Source organism: Ursus arctos, unplaced genomic scaffold (assembly GCF_023065955.2).
Source record: "Ursus arctos isolate Adak ecotype North America unplaced genomic scaffold, UrsArc2.0 scaffold_12, whole genome shotgun sequence".
Classification (NCBI taxonomy): Eukaryota; Metazoa; Chordata; class Mammalia; order Carnivora; family Ursidae; genus Ursus; species Ursus arctos.
In genome coordinates this window covers 15,607,217-15,634,649 of record NW_026622786.1, presented here as the reverse complement: position 1 = coordinate 15,634,649, position 27,433 = coordinate 15,607,217, and the positions used below count along the sequence as shown (strand labels likewise).

At 45.6% G+C, this 27,433-nt stretch overlaps 1 protein-coding gene and 1 long non-coding RNA gene across 5 annotated transcripts in view; both read left to right on the top strand.

The window, feature by feature from the left end:
* Nucleotides 1-39: 39 nt before the first annotated feature.
* On the top strand, nucleotides 40-5,920 carry LOC113244913 (uncharacterized). Of its 2 annotated transcripts, XR_003312555.4 has the most exons (4): nucleotides 639-1,195; nucleotides 1,986-2,171; nucleotides 2,307-2,496; nucleotides 4,853-5,920. It is a non-coding gene; the product is annotated as an uncharacterized LOC113244913 (long non-coding RNA). The 2 variants fall into 2 exon arrangements; XR_003312556.4 differs by lacking the exons at nucleotides 639-1,195; nucleotides 1,986-2,171 and adding an exon at nucleotides 40-579.
* A 1,602-nt stretch (nucleotides 5,921-7,522) lies between these two features.
* Nucleotides 7,523-27,433, top strand: part of AHCYL1 (adenosylhomocysteinase like 1) — a 37,752-nt gene continuing 17,841 nt past the window's right edge. For 2 of the 3 annotated variants that reach the window (XM_026484608.4, XM_057310385.1), the window contains exon 1: nucleotides 7,523-7,686. In XM_026484608.4, the coding sequence (XP_026340393.1) occupies nucleotides 7,567-7,686 (120 nt within the window). In that variant the 5' untranslated portion in view covers nucleotides 7,523-7,566. The remainder of the gene's footprint in view (nucleotides 7,687-27,433) is intronic. The other variant, XM_026484609.4, reaches the window with a different exon arrangement.

The window sequence follows — 27,433 nt, the reverse complement described above, 5'->3', positions numbered from 1 at the left end:
GGGAATGTGGCCTGGGCTTCACTGCCTGGAAGGGTCTCTCTGCCTCCCTCCTCTCCCCCGCCACCCAAGAGGGCACGGGAAAACACTATGTTCTAGGGACTCTTCCATCAGACCCCCGTGGGCCCCTTAGGACCTTGCTCCACCCACCCCTTCCCTGGGTCCCTGGGGTGGGGGTGAGGTAGGCCAAGGCCCAAGCAGGTCTGCAGGAAATGGTTGGAGGGGCTGTGGGGAGAGGTTCATGTCCAAGCTCCTGGTCTCCGCTTGGGCCCCACTGCTGCTTTGGGTCTAAAACGTTGTGTTGACCCCTTGTCCGGGCTCTGTTTGGAGTGTGGAAGTGGCATGAGCTCATGCGAGAGGCCGAGGAGCCTTTCCTCACTGCTGCAGAATGGGACAAATGCTGAGGGTGGGGATAAGGGAGTTTAACTCTTTTCCTGGGGACGAGTCCAGGCTTGCCATGGCTAAGGCGGAGACTTCACCCCTCAGATGGCCGCCCAGGCAGAACTCCCGTACATCACAGGGCAGAAGGGAGATTTGCAAGATCAAGACGGACGGGTGTGAGGGGCCGCGCCGGGAATCCAGGTCAGCTACAGGAAGGCCTGGGAGGGTGAAATGGTTAATGGTTTGTTGAAAAACAGGGAGAGTCCCTCCTCCAGGGGCCCAGCTGGCTGCAAAGCCAGGAGCAGAGGCTCCAGAGGTGATGCAATGGGGCCCGCCCTGCACACCAGAGAGGGTGAGGAAGGCGGGCTCCCACCCAGCAGCAGCCTCCGCACCAACAGCTGACCACGTTTCTCCAGCTCCAACAAGCCAACCTTGTGGCAGGGCCTTTGGAGGGGGCAGGATCCCAGCTACCAGAGACTTAGAGAGTTGAAGCTTCTGGCTATCCCACTGCATCCGGCCCCAGTGCCCTTCCGGTCAAGGCAAATCCCACTCTGAGCCCTCAACGGCAGATCCAATCAGCCTGGCCTACCTCTTGTCTCTTCCAAATCCAAGACCATTTCCAGCCCTAGGGACAGGTGGCTGGTGGCAGGTGGGGAGCAAAGGCCGGAGAGAGGCGGGGACGGGCAATGAAGTCCTGGATCCCAGCAAACTGGTACCTCCGCCTCACCAGCCCACTCTCCATTGTCTTGGGACAGGATATCTGCCAGGGAGACAGTATTCTAGAAACTTCTAAGACTCAGGATAAAGCCAAGGGTCGGTAAGTCGATACAAACCCTGAAGATGGATGGCCGTCCTCCTCCCCACCCTGAGGTCTGGCATGATAAATGCAGTTTACTTCTCAGAAGGGCTCTGCAGGGTGCGGCACGTGGAGAGAGGAAGGAGGAGGGCCCCACTCTGAAAAGGTATGGGGGGGACAGATTTTGAGAACAAGTCCTGCTATTGATGCTAAGCCCCACGAGGACAGGAACAGTGTCTGTCTTGTTGACTGCAGGCTCCCTGGCATCCAGCCCATCCCCTGACAAAAAGCCTGTGCTTAGTAAATAACTGACACACAAAGTAGCACAAAGAACCATCAAAACATTCCTTGAACATTGTTTACAGTACTCGATGCTTGCTCAGCCTTAACTTTTACCGGCTACAGCTTTGGAAAACGAAAACTGAAGAAAGATACATCAGGCTCTCTGGTCCAACCCAGAAGAAAGCATTTGAGGAAGTCTGGAGGGGCTGCTGGATACACAGTAGCCAGACCCCAGGCCAGGCTGGGCCAGGGAGGTGGCGGGTGGCTCACGGCTGGGACGGTTCCAGCCGCACCTCGCCCCTCGCCCCTCGCCCCTCGCAAGGAAGCACAATCGCAGTGTAAACAAGGACTCAGCCCCAGCACTGACGAGCAGCTTGCTGCTGGGAAGCGGTGCACCGAGAGAATGCCAAATTCTCGACAATAACACCTTCCCCTCCAGATTTTTTAGCTGGAGCCACATTTTGGTAACTTACATTTGCACAATACTTGTAACTTATTCAAAGCTCTTTGATATTTATTATTTTATGAGATTGGATTATCACGGGCCCCAGATGGAGAGCTAGCCCCCTTGTTTTGCATGAAGAAACGGAGGCCCAGAAAGGGCCAGAAAGGCCCAGGATTCCAACAGCCAAGTTGGTAGCAGAGTCAACACTTGAGAGGCCGCATCACCGTCTATCCAGAGGCCCGGCTTCTCTCCACGCCACGCAGCCTCCCCGTGAGTCAGCCATCACGAGTTCCAAGCACTGGGCCTCACATCCCCTATGGCTGAAAGGTGCCGTCCCCCCAGTTCCTATTTATAGCCGGGACCATGGGCCCCACTGTTTACATTTTTGCTCCTTCTCTCTGGCAGGACCTGGATGCTGTGACCCAACCTTGTCTATTTTGCTTGAAAGCCTATCCCGCTCTGACTCCTACTCTCACGCACGCTTTATTCAGATGGTACCAAGTTGAAAACCAGGACCCAGCACTGGGAACACGGTGAAGCCGACTTTTATGGCAAGACGATGGAGCGCTTGGGAAACACTGACAAGGACAAGCATGTAAGCAATCTCTGTATGTGGTAATGTGTTTTCGAAATATTGTAATCTGATCAAAGCAGAACACAAAGCGACATGCATCTACTGATCGCAGGTATGTAAATGCCAGCTTCTGCAAATGGCCAAGGACTGGAAGTGAACTCAGAGAGATGTAAAGAGATTTTTATCTTCACAGGTCTTTCTTTCCTATAGTGTTCCAAACAATAATAAATAATAAATATGAAGCAGAGGAGGAGGCAGAGAAGGAGAAGGCCCCCAGGGGACTGTCCATCTTTTCAAAAGTGCTTGAGTTACAAAGCGGGGGGCAGAGACTGGACATGGGGACTGTAGGGGCTGGGCGGGAGGCGGGGGCCAGGCATGCCTGCGGAGCCAGTGCCCCCCCCTCCCCGAGATGCAGAGGTGCAGCTGGGAGTCTCACCTCTGGGGGTCCCTCAGGGCCAGGAGGGCAGATTGGCAATCTGGAGTCCTGCTTCAGGGACCCCCTTCATGTCAGTGTTCATAGTGCCTCCCAGAGTTGTGCAACAGGGAGGCCCTGGGACAGAAAGAAGATGGGAGAGCCACTGAGCCTTGCTCCCTTGCTTCTGCGGTCATCCAAGATCTCTTGCAATTTTTCTGCACCTTTCATTGAGGAGGGCTAAAGGGAGGCCTGGCCCACAGAAGGCAAACGGCCTCCAGGGGGAGGCCAGCCTTGCTCTGTGGGGTGCCAGCCTGGCCGGGTATGAAAGGCATGAAAGGCACCAACCTAGGCTCCCCTGGCACTGGGGACAGTGCGCTACACAGACACATCAAACTCAACATGTCTGAAGCTGACTCCTTATCTCAGCAGCCCCTCCACCCAGACTCGCTTCTCCTCCCATGCTCCCCATCCCGGTGGACGTCAGCTCCGCCCACCCACGGCTTGCCAGGATCTGCAGGATCGGCTCCACCTTCAGCTCTCACTCTGCTCCATTTTGCACCCTAGGCCCCACCTGCACTGAGATATTTACAGCGCCCGTAATACACCAGGTTATTTCACCGCCCTGCCTTTTCTCATGGTATCCCTTTCCCTACCTTGTCCAGCTGCTTCTATGTCAAGAGTCAGCTCAAGGAGCAGCTGCCTCTACCAAGCCTTTCCTGCTCATCCCCACCCCCCCCACTCCCCCACCTTCTGTCCCCCAGTAGAGATCAGTACCTCTTTTGTCTCTGTAGCCCCAATATCTAGTGCTGTTCCTGGCACATCTTCAGCATTCAATGTATATTTTATGAATTAAAAAAAAAATGAATGAATGAATGAATGTGGAAGGTACGTTTTGGGGTAGACAGAAGAGTGAGTTTGATGAACAAGACCAAGCCCAGGCAGGATACCCCAGGGCCAGCACCTTTCTGGTGATGGCATCTCCCAATTCATCTCTACCCTCAGGCTCCCCCTTTCTAGAGCAGGGTCACTTCAGGCCCCGAGGCTCGTTGGCACCTTCCCTCCACCACACACAACAGATGCACCTGTCCTTGGGGCTCTGCTCTTCTCAAACATGGGCCCCTGGTCATTGTTCTCATCTGCGTGTGGATTGTGCTGTTCAGGGGGGAGCAAGTCAGATAGGTGGGTGGGCAGGCCGAGGACAGGCGATTTCTTGCCATTCATGAAGGCAACTCCCTTAGCTGGGCCAAGTGGGACCATCTAGGAGGGAGAGGGGCGGCATGCAACAGTTCTCACCCATATTATGTCATCACATTCTCTGGCTGGATCAGTTCTTTGGGCTCCAGCCCACACATGGTGGGGGCAATAGCAGCCAGCCATGTCCTTGGCAGCAGGCTGATTTCCAGGAAGGCCTGGGCCCTGGCCCGATGTGAACCACATAGATCTGCCGCCTTTTCCAGGGCAGGGAGTACTGCCCCTCCTGCCTTCTAGTCTAAGTACGCAGTTCCCCTAGGTCGGCCTCCCCAACCTCCCCTTGGGCCAGGTGCTCAGGTAAGCAGAATCAGACCTGCCGGTCTCCTTCCTGGTTCAAACTGCAAAGGTACTGCTCCGTCGAGGCCTGGCTCTGTCTTCAGCATTCTCAGCCGCAGCCACGGCCAAGTCTGTGAGCAAGGTGTTAGGGAAAACCTGTTACTTTGATTGAGGAGGAGTCAGAGAGAGGGGATCTTCCAGCTCCAGGATCGCAGTGATGGCTAAACGCGTGGCAGAACTTGGGCTCAGAGAGACAAAGCTCTCACCCAATGGGAGTTTTAAAAATCAGATTCAAAGGACAGACACATCTATGTTTTTTTTTTTGTTTTGGGGGGTTTTTTGGGTTTTTTTGTTTTGTTTTTTGTTTTTTTGTTTTTGTTGTTGTTGCTATTGTTTTTAATAAGCTATCCTAAGTCACATGTTTTCCTATTCTAGGGATGTGGAGTTTTCACCTCTGTTCCAACTGGCTCTGCCTCTGTTCTCTGAGCAGGCACCTCTGATCCCTGGACTCTGACAGCAGTTTGGGCAAACCCACAGGATACAAGCTACTTTAGGCTGTAGGTCCAAAGACTCCTGGGTGGGCAAGTCTGGCTCCTGGCCCCAGCTGAGAGATAAAGAGGAAGGTATCTGTCTGGCACCCTTGTGGATGAATCTGGTATTCTGGTCCCCCTGCTCTCGGTCCCTTCTGATACAGGAATACTGCTGAGAGGTATTGGAGGTATACTGCTTGAAAGAGTGGGCAGCTGAGAGAATTCGAACAGTTAAGATGAGGATCTGCAGAAGTATGTGGGCACTTTCACAGCCGGATTCAAACAGACAGGCCCCTGGGGCGGGGTGGTTGGAACATGGGCTTCTCTGACTAAGACTCTAAGGCCCCAGAGACATGTATTTCACACTCTCCCCAGTCTTGAACCCAAACCAGTGGAAAAGATGTCATTTCAAACGACAGCTTCTTTCTTGAAAGAGTTGAGCCTGTCAAAGACCTGGTGGGCTTCTGGGTATAAGGAGGTGGGCTTGGTGGGGCAGGGGGAACTTGAGAAAAGGGCACTGGGAGGACCTGAATTATTCATCCCGGTAGAGAGGAATCTGGCTTCGCAGAGTCAATCAAGGAGGAGAGAGGGAGGTGGCGGGATGGGAAGGAAGGAACAGATGGAATAACTGGGTGACTGGGCATTAAGGAAGACATATGACATAATGAGCATTGGCTGTTACAAACAATTGATAAATCACCAAACTCTACCTCTGAAACGAATAATACACTAGATATTAATTAATTGAATTAAAATAAAATAAAATAAAAAGGGAGTAACAGGAGGAAGCCACATTAGACAGCAGTGGGCTAGAGGAACTTTGTGAGTTGGTGTGGCCAGTGAGAAACCCCAGGTGACAAGATAGCCAAAATAACTTTTCAGAACATTTCAGAAATGTGATTCTAAATTGTTTGCTGTGTGATGTAATCTCTCCCCTGTGGCCCACAAACCTTCATTAAAAGTTCTGCTACACGTTACAGCATTATTTTTGCAGTTGTTTTGGAATAGGGGTGGGGGTTGAAAGGAGAAGGGGCTGTGTTCCATATTTGAATTGACAGCAGGAACTAAGGAAACAGCCACACTGCCAGAATAGTGAATAAAACTTCAGATGAGGCAGAAAACTAGAGCCAGAGGTAACCATGAAATTCTAAGTCCCCCCCCCCACATCCAGTAATCACAGAAATCCTGGGGAGGGCACTGGACTTTCCACAGGACATGGGCATCCAGCCAGTGTCATTTAAATCTCAAAGGACATGCTACCTCAGCTGACATCAGGGTCCAAATAGGCTTTGCCTCAGCAGCTGGACTAAACCTTGCAAAACATAAAATGCTTTGCACACACCTTTACTATCCAGGGCCTTAGCATAGAGCACATAGTAGGGGCCAGTAAAAGAATGCCCTGGGTGCCACCGGGAGCTAGCAGAGTCTATGCTTGGGAGGGGGAGCAGGAAAACCATTCATCCAGGATAGGACTTCTCTCTCCCACCCCCAAATCCCTTCCTTCTCTCCACTCTCTGCCCATTAGCCCTATCCCAATGGCCAGATAACATTAGCTCTGAGGCCTGAAGGTCTTGTAAACAAGCAAGACCCAGGGGAGACGGTGATGGAGGAGCTCAGAAAAGGTTGTGCGGAAACGAAACTGCTCTGAGTTTGTTCTGCTCACTCTTTTTTTTTTTTTTTTTAAAGATTTTATTTATTTGACAGAGATAGAGACAGCCAGTGAGAGAGGGAACACAAGCAGGGGGAGTGGGAGAGGAAGAAGCAGGCTCACAGCAGAAGAGCCTGATGTGGGGCTCGATCCCAGATTGCCGGGATCACGCCCTGAGCCGAAGGCAGACGCTTAACCACTGTGCCACCCAGGCGCCCCTGTTCTGCTCACTCTTAATGGGGTGAGCAGGAGGGGAAGGGGCTGCTGGTCCAAACGGTCTGGGGCAGTGAATGGGTTGTCTGGGTCCCTGCCTATTTCCTGGTCCTGGCTGTAGAATGCGTCGCATAGGGCTCTGGTCTTTGCTTCCAAACAACCCCCTTACACCCTTCTGAGGCCTTGCGGGGAACCCCACAGCCCAAAGAAACCCCTTCTCCCCCCGCCAAGTTCCGAGGCGTCCTCGCGAAACCACGCGCCTCTCATAGGGCTGATGCCGCCACCTGGCGGCGGAAAGTGTCTGGCTCACTCGGGGAACAAGCGAGGCAGGAAGAAGGAGGCGTGGCTTCTGCAGCCCGGTCCGGCGTGATGACGTCATGACAGGCCGCCGTTTCTCCCCGCCTCTTCCCCTTACTCCGCCCCTCTCGGAGCTGCCAGTACTTGACGTGGCGTCACCCTCCTCTACCCTTACTTTGCGTGCGTGTTTGCGTGCGGCGGAGGTGGCGGCGCGGGCCGGTCGGAGCTCGGCGCTGCTGCTCTTGGTGCTCCTGTCGCCGCGGTCGCTGTCCGGCTGGTTTAGACTGCCGAGCGGACGAGACGCTGGCCACAGCACCTTAGCACCGGACGCAGCTCCGCGCGGGCCCGGCGGGAGGGTGGGCGAACGCGTGTCGGAGGGTGCCGCGCGGGCGGGCGGGCGGGCGCCGGTGAGGGAAAGAGGCGGGGGCGGCGGGTCAGCCGCGGGCCGGGCCGGCCGGGGGATGTCGATGCCTGACGCGATGCCGCTGCCCGGGGTCGGGGAGGAGCTGAAGCAGGCCAAGGAGATTGAGGACGCTGAGAAGTACTCCTTCATGGCCACCGTCACCAAGGCGCCCAAGAAGGTGCGGGGGCTCTGGGTGGCGGCGGGGGCCTGGGATGGGGCCTCGCGGAAGGGGCGCGAGCGAGCCCAGGGCCCGGGCTCCAGCTAGTTCGGGACTTCAGGGGCCGGGTTTGAGGTGGTCCGGGACGACGGAGGTGGTGTGAGGGGTGGCGGGTGAGTGACCCCAGGCCTATCCCGAGCTGGAAAGGCCGCCCCTGACCTCACTTTCCTTTGTCCCTCGGCCCTAGTCCTCCGGGATCTTTCTGAAATCCGAAAGGGCCGGGCCTTAAATTTGCGGCTGACTTTTCCTGGATGAAGGGCCTTTCGAAGACGGGAGGGGGGTGCGGGTGAGCCAAGTCAGTCGACCCTTGTGACCGGCCCCAGGGGATGGCGCTGTACAGAAAATCTCCCCTCAGGTGAGTGGGTAAATCTGGCAGAGCTGCTTTGGGCAAATCTTTGGGAGCGGTGGCTGGTTTCTCCAACAACTGCGTGCTAGCTTGGAGGCAAGAGGGAAAAATACGTGGAACTAGCTCTTTTATGCAGGTGAAAGCAGCGAGGGCAGCGTGAGATTGAAAGGGAAAGTATGATTTTCACCTTCTGTGGTCATCCAGTTGCTTCAACATATGTAAGATATTAAGGCTTGGAGGTTGGTGACAGCAGACACTGTCATGGATACAGGTTGATCCTAGTCATGTGAATAGATCACTTAGGCATCCCTTGAGAAAAGAGCTTGGGTGGGTTGGAGGGGTGGGTGGTAAGGAAGGATTGCTCATTCTTTACCGCACTTAACGGAGGCAGAACAAGTTTAGTCTATTGTGCTGCGGGTTGAGCTCAAAAGACACCCTTCTAATTCTCTTGTCGTGGAAGATTAAATAGCAACCTTCGGAGATTTTAGTCTAACTAGCTCTCTGACCGGTGGGATTGGGATCCCAAGTGCTTTGTGAGCATTTGCTGCCAACCACGTCTTGACTGTCCACATACCTGGCACCCAGTTAACAGTAGACCGGAGAACCTTTGCAGAGAGGTGACCTTTCTGAAACCAGTGAGAAGCTGGATAAATATTTCCCTCCTGTAAAGACAGTGTTTCAAGGCTGTCTCTGCCTGCAGTGTTTGATAGGATGCAGTGCTTGTGTAAGCTGAATACAAGGTTTGCAGGAATAGTTACAGTCCTTGAGGCCCCTACACCTGAATTAGTTAAGCTGTCATAGTGGGAGGGATGACTTTGTTTTTAAAGGGGATTAATCTGCCACTCCAGAAATCATTTGATTGGGATTGAAAAGACAGGTCGCCATTGTGTGCTGTAGCTCTGTTTTCCCACAAAATTAAGAAACTTACCAATAGAATGCCTTTAAAAGGTAGTAGGAGATCCTTTGATTCTGTGGAGCCTGATTAACCTTATTTTTAGTGCTCTCAGTTCAGTTGACTGCTTTATTGGGGCAGTAACTGTAATCTGCACTATTTGGAGACACAGTCATAGCCTTTCTAAGAATGCTTAAGGGTAATACCTACGATAAGTTAGGAGAAAGCCCTGGTACCCTAATTCCCTGAACTCTTCCTCTCCCCCTTAGCCTATCCTCTTTTGTCTAGTTGCTTCAGGGATTAAGCATCTTTATTCTTACGTGCCTTAATTTTAGTAAGCCTGTATTCTTGCAAGTGCCACTTATTAGTAAGGCAGAGTTTGTATTGTAGATTATAAACTCCCTATAGGCAGGGACTCTTGTTCACCAGTGTATGTATTGTGCCTAGCTCTGTACTTAGCATCTAGTAGGTATTCAAATATTAATTGCCTACCTGGCTAACTAGTAATTGAGATGTCTGTAGGACCACCTACCAGGAATAAATATTTCTTTTCCTCCTTTCTTCCCAGGAGGAATATTGTTAATGTATTATTGTCAAGCCAAATGCTAATGATTTTAAAGACTCATTCCATTAGCTGAAATGAGCAGTCTCTGCCAGGAATGTGGGAAGACCCTATTATAAGTCTCCATTTGTGGGTAAATGTACCCCCGTGTTTCTTATTAATCTTGCTCTTTCTGAGGTTTGTTGTTTAGCATTTACACAGCACTTTGTATTAACGTGATTTATGATGACTAATTACCCTTCCCCTAGTGATGATAAAAGGCATTTATTTAGTTAATGAGTTGACTGAGGACTAGTCAAGGTCACATAGCAAGTTCTAGGTGATCCGTTTTTTCAGAACAACTGAATTGGACATTATGACTTAAGTCACTTTTGTACCTCTGCCATGTGTGGATAATGTGAGAAAGCCTGAGAAAAGAGAAAAAATGTAGCGTGGTGTGTACTGAATGATGTAAGAAAAAGGCCTCTTCAAAAGGTGCCGGCCTTACCCTGTGAGGATTCCAGTGTGGCTCTAGACCAAGTAAGCCTTAGATCATTCCAAGCCCCAAGGCCCCTCAGGAAGTGAGGTGCCAGTCAGGCTGTAGGTTACTCTAGGGTGACCTTGGTGGTTCTTAGATCAGATTCCAGTGTAACTGGTGAAATTTTATTCACTTTGGGAGAAGAGTAGATGTCCATCCATTAAAAGCATAGATTGAGATTCTTCAACTATAATCATGACTTGGTGTTGTATGCCCCAGGGTCTACCACAGTACTGTGAAGTTAATAGGACTTGTTGGTTTGATTCAAGGTTTGATCTGGGTGTCAAGAAGTCAACTAAATGGGTACCACCTGAAGCAAGTGAGGTTCTGTGCCTCAGTTTCCTCATCTGCCAAATAAGTGCTTTTTATTTGGAACAGGTAGAGATAGGTGCATGTTGGGAGCTAAGATGGCAAAAGTGGTTTTAAGCAAGTCTGTTCGTATACTTACACTCCCTCTTTTTAGTGAGCATTTGAGATGGCTTATAACACAAGACACATACAGTATAGATAGAGTCAAAACTAGGGGCGCCTGGGTGGCTCAGGCGGTTTAGCGTCTGCCTTTGGCTCATGTCATTATCCCAGGGTCCTGGGATCGAGTCCCGCATTGGGCTCCCTGCTCAGTGGGGAGCCTGCTTTTCCCTCTCCCCTCTGCTCGTGCGCTTGCTCACGCTCGCTCACGCTCGCTCTCTCTCTCTCAAACATAAATAAATCTTGAAGAAAAGAGAAAAAGTCAAAACTATAGAAGGAAGGAAAAAAATACTAACCATGACAGCTATGACAATTGGTGAGGCTGATCGTCACATGCAGTGCCACAATTTCTAGGAGGCAGAGGATAAAGGGAATCACATTAGCAGATGTGGGAAATAACACATGTACCATTTCTTTGGGAAGACAGCTTTGGCTGACACAAAGTTCTAAAGGAGATTTTCATGGGACAGTATTAACAGCTATAGTATGAGTCACAGGGTAAGGCTTGTTCACAACCGTTACTGTTGGTTTCACATTGTATTGCCAGGAAAATTTGGGTGAGGAAAGGGGTCCCTTAGTTGTTAGGGTAGTGTACATTATGCCACAACTAAAGAGGATCCTTGTTTAATGTTGGCAGTTATCAGTCGACCCAAATAAACCCGCTAGTTCCCCATAATCACTGGGTATTTATCCTTCTTTCTGCTACTTTGTATTGAGGGAGTGAGAGCTGTCCTTGGGCCTTTGGAAATTGACATTGTATCAAGTTGCTTTTTTTTTTTTTTTCCTAAGACTAAACCCAAATCTCCAGCTTGATAAAACTTCTAACTTAGACTTGCTTCTCTGGAAGGCCTATCAGAGCATTTGCTGTTCTCTGCACTTCTGAGCATTTATGGGGGGTACTCTCTGTACTTCTGAATATTTATTGGGGGGTACTCTCCAGAGTGATACATTAGGCATTGAACCCAAGATCTATACAGACAGACTTTTACCACCAGCACAGTAGAGGAAAAGAGAAGACACAAAACAACTACTTTTGCTTGTAAGATATTCTTTATTTGAATAAGGCATATATAGCAGCCTCAGTTTATCAAAAGGGTCCGCTAGGATTTAGGAAGCACACCAGGTAGAGGCCTAGTGAGTACTACTTAGCTGTTAACCTGTTGGGTGGAATGCAGGGTGCTCCTCTTCTCAGTCAGGGCTGTGTTATGGCTAATTCTTGATGCAGTTGTACAGAATTTGCACCGATATTCTTAGACTCACTGAGAAGAGGTCTGATAGGTGGATATTTCCTATCTTCCCAACATCATTAGTATGTCTTGATTCTCTTTAGGGCAGCTACTGTTTTAGTGGCAGTCTTCAAACAGAAGTCAGGGGTGTAAGAAGCCCTTGTTTGGATTTCTCCACAGATACCGATTATCTCTTTTTTTTGAGTTGTTAGACTCTAGTGTCAAAGTTCCTTTAGACTTTTATCTTGTAACAGAGAAATCTGTTCATTGTCTAGATCCCTTGCGTCTGTGTGTTTTGATACATAGACTCATGTAGATTTCTAGTTGCCTGTGACTCTTCATAAATTCCCTCTGCCACCTCAAGTAGTTATGATCTGTAAACAGGATCCTTACCACAAATTGTCTTTCTTACCCTTGTCAACGGTGTCAGCATATGATAAGCAGTTAAAACTTCACATAGAAGTATGGTCACCTTTTCTCTTACGATTCCATGTTTCCCTGTGACTCATTCAGGTAGCTCTCTTGCTCTCCCACTCTTGCTTGGCTGTTACATAAGATCTCTTTAACTTCCCCTTTTTTGTTCCTAAAACCGAGGAGTACAATGTACGTTAAGCTCTTGATTTTTGGAGTCAGGTTTACCTTCAGTCCCTACCCTCCAAAGCCCATGTGGCTTTGGGCTAGTGACTTAACCTGTGGAGCCTCCATTTTCTTGTCTGTAAAATGAGGAAGAATGATGGCACTACAGGACTGTTGAGGAGGTTAGCATTTAGTAAATTTACTAAATTTACTTAGCGCTATTGTTCCTTTATAACTAGAGTGACCGTATTTCTCGTTTGCCTGGTTCAGTTCTGGTTTAGACCTGTTACCCACCATGCTGTTCAGTGACTGTAAACTCTGAAAAGTACCCTGGTTTATATGGAATTTTGAAATAGTCTTAAAGAGCCAACAAAAAAAAAGGTGTTTCTATTAGAATGTCTTTTCAACAGGAAAAAAATTTTCCCTGAGGAAAATGTTATTTTATGTAGGGCTTAAACCTATTGAACACTAAAATAGTGGTTTTCTAAGAGGTACGCAGACAACGGGAAAACCTAGAGGTTGTGCTAGAAATGGGGTGTGCTCCACCTGACCCCTCCTCCCGCAACCCCCACGTCGCACAGTGCACCTGTAGAAGGTGGGCGCCTTTCAGACAGTGGGTTTGCTGAGTCCAGGAGTTTCTTTCCTCAAACTGCGGTCATCTGGGAGGCTTCCCAAACTAGAATCCTTGAATTACGTGAAACAATTCCAAAGACCCTTTTGAGGTCTGACTTTATCTTTTTATATAATCACCTTCAGATCACATCCTGTGTATTCCAACTCCCTCCCTCAGGTACTGTTTCTCTTTGCTCTCAACAGCCTGCTCCGAATTACATTTAACTGAGTTTCTCCTGCAGAAGTGTGTGGCCTTTGCTCTGAAGCAATTGCAGAGCTAGGGTGGGACACCCATGCTTTTGTTGACACTCAGACTGGTTTCATTTTTTTCCTATCTCTGTTCAGTTTCTCTAAAGGCTTCATTCAGTCCGGTGCCTTGATCTCAGACCGAGTATAATGATTGGTGCTACTTAGCAATATACAATGGGGCTTAATCATTTACTACCCAAACAGGCCACAAAGTGAAAAAGTATAATGAACCACTGGTAAAAGGTAGCATTTGGAATCCTATGGTCGAGACGAGAAAAAGACTTTGAAGAAACAAAAATGTAGGACTGGCCCTGCATCCTTCTGCTTTCTTGCCACAGAAGTCCCACTGCCTCAGCTGACATGTGTCTGTCCTTAACCTGTAGAGCTTAATGGGCTGAAAATGTTCTCCTTTACCAGCCCAAACCAGTTCACTGCTCAAATGTACACCCCGTACTCAGTTGTGTGCCCGAGTGAGGCTTAAAACAGGAGGGGCTTGGGACTGCTCACTGTTCCATGCTGTTCATCTTGGACCTGCCTGAGGCTTAGTTCTGTACCATCTGAAGAACTGCCCAGCTAGAACAAGCCCTGTTGTATATTTTTCTCTTCTTCTTGGAGAGTGTGTGTGTACAGTGCCATCCGTGAAATCCCGCTGAGCATGCTGTGTGCTGCAGGTGCCAAGGAAAACGCTAGCGTGCTGATCCGCAGTGGTGCCCCAGGCAGCTCTGGGAGCTAGATGGTGAATTGGCGAGTGACCGAGTGCGGGGTTAAAGGCCCGGAGGAGATGAGTGTAAGATGTTTCATTTCTGTCTCCTGAATGAAGCTGCCCATTTCACCGTGTTTTGAATAATGTCAGGAGTATGGAAGTTCCATTTTTAAAAGAAATGTTTCCAGCTCTTATGGTACTTATTAATTAAGGCGAACCTTTGGGGCACAGGTTTCCATGGGCATAATGGGAATTACCTTATTCCTTTTTTTTTTCCAAAGATTTTATTTATTTATTTGACAAAGAGACAGCCAGCGAGAGAGGGAACACAAGCAGGGGGAGTGGGAGAGGAAGAAGCAGGCTCCCCGCGGAGGAGCCAGACTCCGGGCTCGATCCCAGGACCCTGGGATCATGCCATGAGCCGAAGGCAGACGCTTTACAACTGAGCCACCCAGGCGCCCCTGAATTACTTTATTCCTTTCCCCCAGGACGGGCTTGACCTCAAGTCAGAGTTTCTGGGCTTTGACTTGTTTTCATTATGATCTTAGGATCCTGAAATCAAAAAAGGGACCTATCAGAAGAGTAAGTAGGACAGTGGTTCTGCTCTGCCCTTTTTGACCACCTCCTTCCTCAAAGGTCTTAAGAAAGATTTATTTGGGCTGTCGGGATGGTTAGCTTTATTTTGGAGCTGTAGAAAACCTTGAATTCAAGAAAACCTTGAATTTTCCAAAGCGCACACCCTCATCTCTGTGTCTAATTTTAGGAGAGAGGTCAATAAGTAGGTAAGTCTGTGTGGAAGGTAGAGAACTGAAATAGGTTTCTCTTTTGCCAGTTTGAGGGATGCTCCTGAGATAGTCACTGGATTAGAAACTCTAGAACAATGATTCTTAATCTTTTGAGTCACCGATCCCTTTAAGAATCTTATGAAAATTATAGTTCTTTGGGAAAATTCAAGAACACAGAAACTTGCATATATGTTTCAAAGGACTTGCGGTACTTCCTGAAACTCATCCATGGATCCTGGGTTAAAAACCCTGATGTGGAAGGGGAGGTCTCTAAGCCACAGTATTCTTTTCTTTACAGATCCGGACACTGCCGAGATTGTTTCCAGCTTGCAGTTTGTCCTTGAAACAAAGCTGAGGTTGTTGGTGTTCTCCGTCACCCCCCTCTTTGGGATGCTGCTCAGCTTCCCAGGAGACTCATTATCAGTGCCTCGAGGGTTCCACTCAGGAGCTCAGGCATACTGAAACCAGCGTTTCAGCAACTTCTGGGGGTTCTTGTACTGTCCCATGCCCTGTGCCCTTCCTATGAACCGTGGTGCCTCTGAAGCTTCAGAGCTGATTCTCAGGAGTGTTTAGGGAGCGCACGTGCTACACTATCAAAACTAAACAGAATAACTTGTTCCTCTGTATCTCTCAAAAATAGGTTTGATTTCAGTGTGGTGCTTCTCGAAACCTTTTTCAGGACTGATTTGATATCTGAATCTTAATTTTCGTTTGATTTCTGTAAACCAGGCATTTTGAGGGCAAGGACCATATCTCACACTTATGTATGGTATGCAGTGCTTGGCATATAAGTATTGTCAGTAATTGTTTATTGAGTAAAATATTATGAGATGATTATCACTAGGAGAAAGTGAGTTGGGCTCACTTGGTTGCTTTGGCTCCCTGTCCCTTTCAGTTGGCAAAAGGTGGTTTTTCTAACTCAGATCCCTCTCGCATGGGTGATTATGGAAATACCAAGAGCTGCAGGTGAGAAATTGATAAGAATTTCCAACAGCTTTTATTAGATCCCTTTCTAATGCCAGAAATAGGAGGTAAGGGAGGAGACTGTTGAGATACAAGGCTTCTTAGCCCAGTAGCCAAGAACCACAGGGCCGTTGGCTAGAAGCTTAGGGATATCCTTACATGTAATGAGAAGGTAATTTGATGTCCCACCAAGTTTTAAACCCTTAGCATTAGGGACACTGCCCTAAATGTTGAAAGTGGTGTCGTGGTTTACACATGCTCTTGATTTAAGGAACAGAGGCTTACTCTTAGGTTGTTTGAGATCTGAGGGCCAGCAGTGAGTTGAACAGTTTCATTTTGGAGTTTGTGTTGGAGTCCTAAAAGTAATAAACCGCAGCACTGCCCCGCAATGCTGGGCAAACTTCTGATTCTTCTCATTTTGCAACCCGAGCTGCCCCTTCTGAACCAAAGGCTGAGCTCCATGTTCAAAAGCTTTATATGCCCTTGTCTTTGAAAAACACCTTCCTTAGAGTTACAGTCTTCTGGGACCTGGGCCAGTGCTTGTCCTAACCAGGAGTCAGGCTCTAGTTGGCATTGAGGAGTTCGTGTGTTTTCTTTCTCTAAGTACGTGATGTAAGCAGGATTCAGGGGGAAGGGAGACTTTCAGAATTTTGTAGTTTTGGAAGTAGAAATAGGCACTTCGTAAAGATGGCAGATGTGTTCGGGTGTTCTGGTAACTAATTCAGTCTCCTGTGGGTGGCCAGGTAGCATCCTACTTCTGATTCAGTACTTGAGTTTTTAGTGCCCAGCTTCAGAGCACCAGACTTCTTAGCACGCAAGACATGAAGATTCCCAATGTTCAGTTCTTACGGAGAGTAGCCCAGCTGGCTTGTCATGCTGGACTAGATGAATTGTGAATGTTAATTATACTGATCAATACAGTGGCCTTGGTAACAGACTTGTAGCTGCTGTAGAATCTGTTTACTTCAGGTTTATAACAGAAAAGAGACCAAGCTGGTTGGGAACATGATGTTCTAAATGTAATAAGCTGTATTGTAAGTCCAGGGAAAACGCATGCTGGAGGCACTGACCCCATTGCACCCTTCCCCAGGATTTCCCAGAGGAAAACATTACTCTGGGGGGTAGTTTCTGTTCTTATTTGCCAGTTGAAAATGAATTGAGGTTGGCAGAGGCACGGCTTTGGTGAGATGGGGTAAAGGATATTTACAAATCATAAAGGTTAGACGGAGAGCACCCATGTTGGGAGGCATCTCATTCCTCTCCCTAGTTTGTAATTAGGAGTGGAGCGTTGATGAGATTAGTTTCAACCCTTGCATTCAGAAGAAGGAACCCCTCCTATCTGAGGAATAGAGGGTTCAGAATTCTGCACATTCTTTTCTGACTCCACAGGGAGGGGATTAGCTGAACACTGGGCATGTTTGGAATGAGAGCACCTTGCCAATTCTTACTGATTTTGGACCAGGCCAGTCTCTTTTCCTGCGACAAGCTCTTTGCCGTGTTCTCCTAAACCCTGTAGATCTGTTTGATGGATTGGCTGTCCCTGACAGATGGAGTTGGTATTAAAGAGGCAGATTTTCTACTTTCTTTGGCTTATTTGTTTTATCTCTGAACAAGATGTGGCTAACCCGTTTGTTCCCTCTGTGCCTTCAGTTGCTTTATCAAGAGCCTGGTAAACTCAGTGTGCTTGTGTTTGCGTTTTCGGGTCCTTCTTAGATTGTCTCTGATGAGTACTTCTCATGGAGTGGAAGACATGGAAGGAATCAGGCACCTAGGAAGCTTTTCAAAACATTCATTTCAGGGCCCTGACCTAGATCTGCTTAATCAGAAGGGGGAAGGGTTGAGGGATAAGGGACAAGTGGAGAATAGGATAGTATGTGCTTTTTAAGACAGCATAATCTTGAAAGATCCCGTATTTAGAACCAGTCTTTTAGATTATCTAGCAAGACTGGCCAAAATTGTTATGAAATCTGATACTGGGATGGTAATGTAGCTCCCACCTACCTTGAATGACTTTGGCCATGAGTAAAAATCTTGTGCCCCATGTGAGAGGTCCTGAAAACAGCCTGTGGTTACTCTTCTTTTCCAAAGTATTCAGAGTACGCTGTGACCAGAAATCGTGCAGCTCTGTCAGCTCAGGGTTGAGCACCTGCTACTGTATCTGAGGACCTGTGCTGGGCACTTAGGATTCATCAGTGAACAAGACAAAGATCCATATCCTCTGGAGTTTCCATTCTTGTGAGGTTATTATTCAGGCCACATAAGTCTAGTGTAGTGGTTCTTAACCATTTGGAGTTTGGAGCCCTATCAGAGCTGTGTTCATCTTCCAGAAAAATAAATACACATTTTTATATGAATATATGTGTGTATATATAGATGATAATTTACATTTAAGGGGAGTTGGCAGCCTGAAGCCCATCCATGAACCCAGGCTAAAAACCTAGAATGCTTGCTTGCCTAGAATGGAGAACCTGGTGATTGGGATCAGGCCAGGCCATGAGTTGGGTGTTTGGGACTGTTATCTCCTAGCCACACTGGGTTGTAGTTTCTTCTTCTGTATAGCCAAGGCCATTTGCAAAGAACTTGAGGGTGTCCCTAGAAAAAGCAAATGCAAGGAATTGTTAGGCCTCCACTACACCAATAGCATTTCTTGAGTCTGTGCTGTCTTTGAATGATTTTGACTCTGTTCCCATTCCCACATCTTGACTTCTGGTTGCCTGAGCTTCTTGGACTCAGCAGATTAAAAATCAGGTCAGAAGATGAGAATTTCCTTAACACGAGAATTTATACTATCAATTTCTGGACTAAGAGTGGTAGTAAAATTATAAAGATCATGAGAGGGCATTTTAGCGAAATTCTGGCATCAGAACACAACCTCACAGAAGGAGCTGATTGATGAAGGACTGAGGAAATAGCCAAGGAGTAAAGACTGGAGAGAGATGAGAGGAAACAAAGGAGGGCAGAACTCAGAAAGGCAGTTAACAAGCTGGCAAGCCAGGTAACCTTAAAGCAAAGGGAGTGGATTTGAGACCCAGTCAAAAAAAAAAAAAAAAAATCCTTTTTAGTTCTGAAGGGTCTGTCACTATTCCTTTATTATCAAACAGAACTTAGGATAAAAAGGGGAGGGCGGATAAGGCTTTGCTTTACGTATACCAATATTAATATGTCTCTGTCCTTGGAAAAGTTGGTGTTTGACTTGAATGAATGGCTAAATCCTGCCTCAGGGTTAGTACCATGTATAACATATACTGCAGAAGTATGAATGAAATTTCGTTTGGGACACTGGGAGAAAGAATTGTGTAGAAATGACATGGCCAGATTTAGAGATTGGAGCACAGTGAGCACACATAGTCCGGTGTTACTTCTACCTTTACCTCCCTGGAATGTGATTTTTAGTATAACCACAGATCAGGACCTTTTGAAGGGTGGTCTTTACAGGGAATTTTTGTTTCTTTCCTGAGATCTAAGGGGAACTTTCCAGACCCACACTGAGGGATTGCTGAAAAAGTGCTGTCTTCAAGGCCTTCTAGGCCAAACCACTATACACTCAGAGCGCATTAAAGAACAGAGCCCACGGTCCTCCCCAAAGGAGCCTGGAGGCTCTAGATGGTTCCGGTTGTAACTGCTCCAGTTTGTCCAGCATATGGAAAAGCTGTTCTGCCATGAAACCTTCCAACCTGCTGTTAGTATACGGACGTCTCTTTGTTTGCTCAGTGATGCATTAAAACCAAAGCTCCCTAATCTAGGGGAATAGAATCACACCAGCAATGATATTTATTTTCTGTTTTTTTAAGAAGCCCTTCAAATGATCAAAGAAATTTTAGACCTCACTTCCTGGGACAGTTTAAGGTTCTATTCAGCGTGTAAGCTATGTAGTTAAAACCTGCTACTCAGTTTTTGAAAAAATTCTCCTAAAAATCATATAGCCAGATTGTTTTCATTAAATGAGTAGTTTAAATAAATACCTACCGTGGATATGAAATCAAAATTCAGTCGTCATATTGCTTAAGTCCAGAATACTTCAATAAAATGAATAACCTTGTAAGAACTTTTTTTAAGTCATAGTAAAGTCAGAGAACTTGTTTTGTATTGGAAAAGTCTGACTTTGCAAGATCTTTCAGATACGTTATAAGATGCATGGTGACTTGGAGGAGATACTGTTTGAGGGCCACACCATGGATGGGAAGGGGACCTGGTGGAGTTCTCAGTTTAAGGGCATGTACTCTGTGCTCTCTGTGAGAGAAAAGTGCCCACATTCCCATTGTGCACGACAGAAATAGCTGCCTTAAAAAGCACATTTAAGATATATTCTCTGTGGCATGTTTTCAAGTATGGTCATTTCTTACGAAAATAGCAGGTTTCCCAGATGATGAAAAAAAAAAATCGTTGTTTGGTTTTAACTGTACCAAATTTGAAAACCTCCTTGTGTAAGTAAACACAGGTGGAATTTCTACGTTGCTCTTGATGCCTACAAGACATTCTGGGGTCATTTCTCTCATCCTAGTGGTCGGGATTAGATTGCCCATGCATTCTTCTGCTCCCCATTCCACCCCCAGAAGACAGTGGACATATATGCCAGAACAGAGCTTTTGCTTCTGCAGTGTTTGGGCTCTTAACTCTCTCCTCACCCTTTCCAGCCCGAGGAACCGTACCCCTCAAGGCAATTCATTGGCAACTTTAATAAATTACATTTCTTTGCATCATTGCACTTCTCCCAAAATCAATGTAGATTTTGGAACAGAAAGAATTCTTTTCCCTCCCTAGGGTTCACAAGTGTTCATCTGGAAGCCTAGAAAGCTTCACTGCAATAGTAGACTATTCTGTAACTGACCTCTTGAAAATAAGGGGGAAAGCTGCTGTTTCCCTGGCCTAATCCAAAAGAAGCATAATAGTACTGGGTCTGTAGGGAGTTTTTTCTCCCTTGCTTTTTCTTTTTTTCTTTTTTTTTTTAATCTCAGTATTGTTAGCAAATTTGCCTTCAGCAAGTCACTTAATCCCCACCCCTGTTCTGTTTTTTTTTCATCTGTGAAGAGTACATCCCACACTTAAAAGATTTTAAAATTTTTTAAAAATACAAATCCTCTTTAAGGAAATCATATCTGCGGGGCACTAATGTTGAAGCAGAGTGCTTAAACTAGAACATCGTAGAAATCTAGGCATCCAGGGGACGCCAGGATGGCTCAGTCGGTTAAGTGTCTGCCTTAGGCTCAGGTCATGATCTCAGGGGTCCTGGGATCGAGTCTCAAATTGGGCTCCTTGCTCGGGAGCCAGGGAGGTGGAGCCTGCTTCTCCCTCTGCCTTCCACTTCCCCTGCCTGTGCTTTCTCTCTCTCTTCTTTCTCTCTGACAAATAAATAAAGTAAAAATCATAAAAAAAAAAAAAAAAAAGAACTCTAGGCATTTAGGATCTTTGTTTTTACGATACCGGTAAGTGTGGATTTTGAATGTATAATCAGCTTTAAGTAAAAGTCCTGATGTAGTGCTTGCAGGTGGTTTCACTTGTTCTTTGTATGCCAAAATTTAAACAAAAATTGTTTGAAAAATATTGATATCAGTGACGTTCTAGCATTGTTATTTATTGATAAAATTTGCTGAGTAACTCTTCCTATACCAAATTCGATTTTGACTTTTAGTTTACAGTACAACCTAAAGCAAGAGATCTTTTATCCTTGTGCATCTGTCCACTTTACTCATTAGAAAATGACGTTCAGAAAGTCATGGGTCGGGAAAACCCCACTTTTACATTCTGGTCTGGGAAAGAGTGAGGGGATTGTACTGTATTCATACTGGAGCAATAAGTAGTTTGTTTTGGGGGGTTTTGTGGGGTTTTTTGTTTTTTGTGGGTTTTGTTTGTTTGTTTGTTTGTTTGTTTGTTTGTTTTTGAGAGAGGGAGAGAGTGTGAGTGAGCATGTGGTGGGGGGGAGAGCAAGAGAATCTTAAGCAGGCTCCACAGCCAGTGCAGAGCCAATGCAGGGCTTGATCTCAAGACCCTGAGATCATGATCTGAGCCAAAATCAAGAGTTGGACACTTAACCGACTGCGCTACCCAGATGCCTGGGTAGTTCTTATTTTTAAATAGCCCCAAAGACATTACAGCCAGCCATTCCTTTCAACCAGCTTCTTTCTTACAGGCTATCTAAGGTCATGATTTCATACTGAGACTTTTATCTAAAATTGAACATAGACATCTCAAGTTAGAAAGCCAGGAAGAGATGGCAAATATTACCTCTCTAGAATGAAAAATACAGTTCTGTTTTTGATGTGACCAATGGTCAGATTCTTGTCCTTGTATTATGTGTCTCGTCTCCTAGAAGTTTAATATTTTGTGTTTTGTTAAGAGCTGTGGAAACTAAAGCCCCCTGCAGCAGATCTTTAAAGTGATTTTTACCTTGTTTTTTGAAATGGAAACTCTTCTACCTATTTACAGAGTAGATTCTGGAAGAGCCCATTGACCCACTGGCATTTGGATACAATACATGTTACTACATAGTTACTGTTTAGTATTGTCTTTAAAGTCAGATTTTTTTTTTTAATTTAATGTTGAGTTTTGATGGCTTTTTCCTCCCTTGAGCCTATACTTTATGGGAAGCAGTGGATGGTAACTAAAAAACCAATAGGGTTTCTGTCTTACTAACCTTTGTTGGGTGTTAGCCTAGAGTTTAGAAAGCACACCCAGGTAAATTCAGCTGCCACTTTTTTGGAGCTGCTTGTAGTTCTTCTGCCATAAACTATTTGGCAAGGGTTTGCATGTCTTGCACCTCTGAATGGATATAGCCTTCCCCAAAGCGGCTCTGACTTACAGGTGGGATTCATTCACTCAAGCAGATATGTGTAGAGGGTTGGAATTTGCGAGATGTAATTGTCTTTAAACTTCATTTAAGCTAAACTTCCAGAGCAAGGAAGGAAGAATTGTTTTTATACATCTCCAGTCTTGTTCTTCTTGGCAGGCTAAGAAATTATACAGATGGCATTTACTCAGTCTATGTGGCCACCTTCCAAAATGTCAGAAACTCCCATCTTCCATCTAGACCTGTCCATTGATCGATTGCTTGCTTTCGCTCTTAACTTTTCTTCTCATAAAAATTCTTTTGACAAATACAGATTTACCTATTGATGAGCATTTGACAAATTTTCATCTTAAAGAACACCCCAGCATACCTTGCAGTGAGGTTTGCCAGTTTAATTTCTTGCGAGCTTTATTTAAAGTCACAATTGGCTTTAGGCTAGTGACTTTTTATTACACACATATAAGGTGAACAGTAGTAACCCGGCTCAGTCCTTCCCAGCATTTAAGAATTACTGATTCTTATATTCTGAACCAATACAAAGTGATTCCTAAGTGGAAAAAAAAAAAAACAAGGTGCAGAATATTTTAGCATTCTACCTTTTGAGTAAAGTAAGAGTATAAATATATACTTGCTTTTTTTTCTACCTCCAGAAATGAACATAAACCAGAAACCAATGAAAAGGGTGACGGGGGGTGGGTTAGAAATGGCAGTGAGACTTCTCTGAATATACCGTTAAAACTTTTGAGACGTGTGTTTCGTATGTCAAAAAATTAAAGAGAAAAAAGGAAAGCTTAAAATTGCCTAATAGAAACAAATGAGTCTAACTACATATCAGATCGATTATATAATCAGCCAGAAAGCCATCCTTGAACTGTACATCCTTTGTGAGAGATTTTCTAAAGACAAAAAGAACTTCAGTGAAATATTGACATTTCACTATGTAGAATATTGTTAGTAATATTACTCTTACAATTTTGAAATTGTTTTAGATGTATTATAGAATAAAACAAGCAAGTGTATCATTGCTGTTAGAGACCAAGGTTGTCAGCATAAGAGGAAAGAAATACAAATGGGGGGGGCGCCTGGGTGGCACAGCGGTTAAGTGCCTGCCTTCGGCTCAGGGCGTGATCCCGGCGTTCCGGGATCGAGCCCCACATCAGGCTCCTCCACTGTGAGCCTGCTTCTTCCTCTCCCACTCCCCCTGCTTGTGTTCCCTCTCTCGCTGGCTGTCTCTATCTCTGTCAAATAAATAAATAAAATCTTTAAAAAAAAAAAATACAAATAGGAAAATTAAAAGTCTTAAAAAGGTAATGTTAAATTTGAAATGGAAATACCAATATAAACTCATGAGTAAACAAAAAGATTCTCTACCCCCTGAAAGAACTTAATTGGCACTGACACCTCTAATAACAATGAGCTCACTTTATACTTAGATATTATTTTCTAAATAACATTCCCCGCTGAAACGAATCAGGGCTGATTCCAGGTCTGAAGCAGAGAAAGAACAAGGTGAGCCTGGTGTATCTTCTTATGCCAGAAAGGAAGGAAGCGCTTAAACAGAAGAGTCAGCGTGAAGGAGACTCCCACTGGCCCAGTTTGGGACAATTGGAGCATTCAGTGTACTCACTGTATAATTTAGTGTAACAGATTGAATAAATAAAAATATGAATGACAAGTAAAGAAAAAAGTGAAAGAGGGAGAAGAAAAGCTTTTCTTTACAAAAATAATGCCAGCTAATATATGTGGAAAGAATGATAGGGGAAAAAACCATGATTCTGTAAACCCCCCCCCACATTTAATTGGTTCAGGCAAGGATTATGAACAGATGGTAAAGTCACTAGGGAACAGGATATTCACAGGCTGAAAAATATCACCCCACAATTTAACCTTTACGTGCAAAGGAGAAAATACACCTTTCAGAGACTGATAGTCTCCCTTTAACCCAGGGTTCAGCTTGGTGTCACGAATCATGGGACAGCCTGACGTTATGTGCTGCCTGCTGTGATGCAAAGGGAAGTATACGATGTTGTCTATGAAATATTCTTGCCAAAATTTTAATCTCTTTCAAATCAAACCTCAAAACTGAACTTCCAGTTTACAGGAAGGAACTAATCTGAAAAATTCAGAATATGGGAGATTCCGTAAGGCAACTGGCCTGGACTCTTCAGGAAAAAAAATATCACAGGGGGAATAAAATAAAAGCAGGAGAACTGTTCTAGATTACCAGGCACTAAAGGAACCTAACAGCCAAATGCATTTGGTGAACCTTGATTCCATCCTGGGTTAGAAGAGTTGGGGAGGCATTTGGGTCTATAACTATGAAAGATGCTTTTTTAAAGTTGCTCAAGTGTGGTTAACATGGTGTGTTATGTTAGTTTCGGGTGTACGGTATAATGATACAATTCTACACATTACTCCATGCTCATCAAGATAAGTCTTAATCTCCTTTATTTCCCCCATTCCTCCCAAGCACTTCTCTGTCAACCATCAGTTTACTCTCTGAACTTGAGTGTGTTTTTTGTTTGTCTCTTTTTTTGTTTTTTAAATCCCGCATACGAGTGAAATTATATGGTATTTGTCTCTCTGACGGACTTATTTCACTTAGCATGATACCCTCTGGTTGCTGTGGATGGCAAGAGTTCAGTCTTTGTTGTGGCCACGTAATATTCCATTGTGTACATACCACATCTTCATGAAAGGTATTCTCGAGATAATTGGAGAAGTTTGACTACAGCATGGATGAGATAGGGTTATTAATATTCTTAAAAGTATGAGAATGTTATTGTGGTTCTATAAGAGAATATTCTTATTCTCAGAAGATTCATTCTGAAGAATTTATTGGTGAGTTTTCATGTTTGCAATTTTTTTTTTTTTTTGGCAGGACCACTTGAAAGTTTGCATATGTACATGTGTGTATATATATACAGAGGAAGAAACCTAATGTGGCAAGTGAGAAGATTCAGTGTAGATGGAGGGTATATACGTGTTCATTATACTATTCTTTTAAAGCATTTACTTGTAGAAAATGATAATAAAGTTGGGAGAATGGGACAGTGGGGGTGGAGAGTGAGTTGGAATGGAAACTTGGTGTATCACTGAAGTCATGGGTATGTTCCAGGAATCTAGATTTTTTCAGTCACCTGTACGTGTGTGTGCGTGTGTGTGTGTGTGTGCGTGTATGACTTAGAGTTGATGATAATTGAATGTCAGGAAAAGAAGAATGGCCAGCATATTTTCAGATAATATTGGTAGCAGACTGAGGATGAGGAGAGTATGGACAGGACAGGCAGCTGGGCAGATAGCTAAACAGGCATTGAAATAGAGTTGGGATTGTGTGTCTTGTAAATTATGGTTTTCAAAAGATTAGGAAGCCCCTCCCTGTCCTACTTGTTGCCACTTTTAACCTCTTAATTTTACCTCTAGTTGGCAGTTGGAGGCCCAGATCATTCATTTTCATTAGACCATTTTAGGAGCTTATAGAAAGCCGGTGAGGTACGTTGTCTCATATGGGGAGTGGGGAGTGGGGGAGTAGCTGGTAAGGGTAAAACCACTCTTTGGCAGAGGTTTTCAAGCTTTATGTTCCTTCTTCACCAGTTAAGTGACTTGGCAGTGTGAGCCCTGGTGTTGCCTCACCCCTTCCTCCCACCAACATTGATGAAAGATCAAGTTAAGTCCCATTTGTAAAAGAAGTGTTTCTTCTGGAAGTGGATTCTAGCAGTGTGTGTGTGTGTGTGTGTGTGTGTGTGTGTGTGTGTGTGCATGGGCGCCCGCACACGCACATATTATGTATCCTGTTACCCTTGGGACAGAGAGATGGGTGGAGTGGAGGAGGGAGAGGTGTGCTGTGATTAGTCAGCTTGCCGTCCCACTCCCTCCCCCCTCAGAAGTTCAAGCCCCATCTGGGGAAACTGAGAACTTAAGAAACTTGAGACAGGGAAGGAGGACAGGGAGCAGCCAAAACCTGCTGCGTCTCAGAAGACTGGTTCTGCGCTAGGGCATGGAAGAAGTGACCGATGGAGGCTGTGGATTCGACTCTGTGGCCTGAGATTGAGTCCCTTGAGATAAATTATTTTCTGGTGGTGTACCTGAGAGCAACGTGTTGGGAAGAGGATACCCGTCTTCTTTGGGAAATTTCTTTTACCTAACTGAAGGTCTGAAAGATGGGCACACTTATATAGTTCTTATACCAAAAAATCGATGTTTATTGATAACTATTTCTTTGGATTCATCTGAAATGGAATCAGACTGATCAGGGGTAAGTATCAAGGGAAGGTCTTGCGCCTGTTTAGTTTAGGCTGACAGCCATACCCTCTTCCTTCCCTCAGCAAAGAGCAGGTGAAGGTAGATTCTGCAGAAGAAGGAATCTAGCCAGAAGATGTGTGAAAGAGGGATTAGAAAAGATAGTAGGAGTCCTGGAAGGTGTTATAACACATTGCTTAGTAATTGACCTTGTTACAATTTCTAGCTTCTGATAGTCATCTTTTTGCTAAATATTAGCTAAGAAATATGCTGACCATCATTTCAAAACAGAAAATTCTGCACACGCAGTATGCTAGAGGAGACAGTGGAACAGATTATGTAAATTTGGGAATGCCTCAGAAGATCACTGGTGTACCAGAAGGAGGGATAGCGGCCCTTCACATACTCCTCAGCAATTAAGACAGACCAGTCCCTCTCCTCACTTCTAAGCTATGCTTTCTTAATGGTTTGTTTTCCTAATAATTGCTATTTACCTTTGAGTCTAGTCCTTCACCCTTAGGAGGAAACCTTTCTGAGGAAATTAAAAGCTGCTAGATAGGCATGTGAAATCACAGGTTTTGTAAGATGTCTAGCCTAACCTCTGATTTTTGGAGGCCCAAGCTGAACAATATCCAGATAAGGCTGTTAAGACTGCAACATCTAGGATCTTCCTTAAGAAGCGGTAAAATTCTATGACAGGCATTTGTGTTATCGTTACCCCCTCGGTCAAACCAAATCTACAGATCGTAAGGGCCCGTATTTCCTTTCGTAGATCTTTCCTGGGCT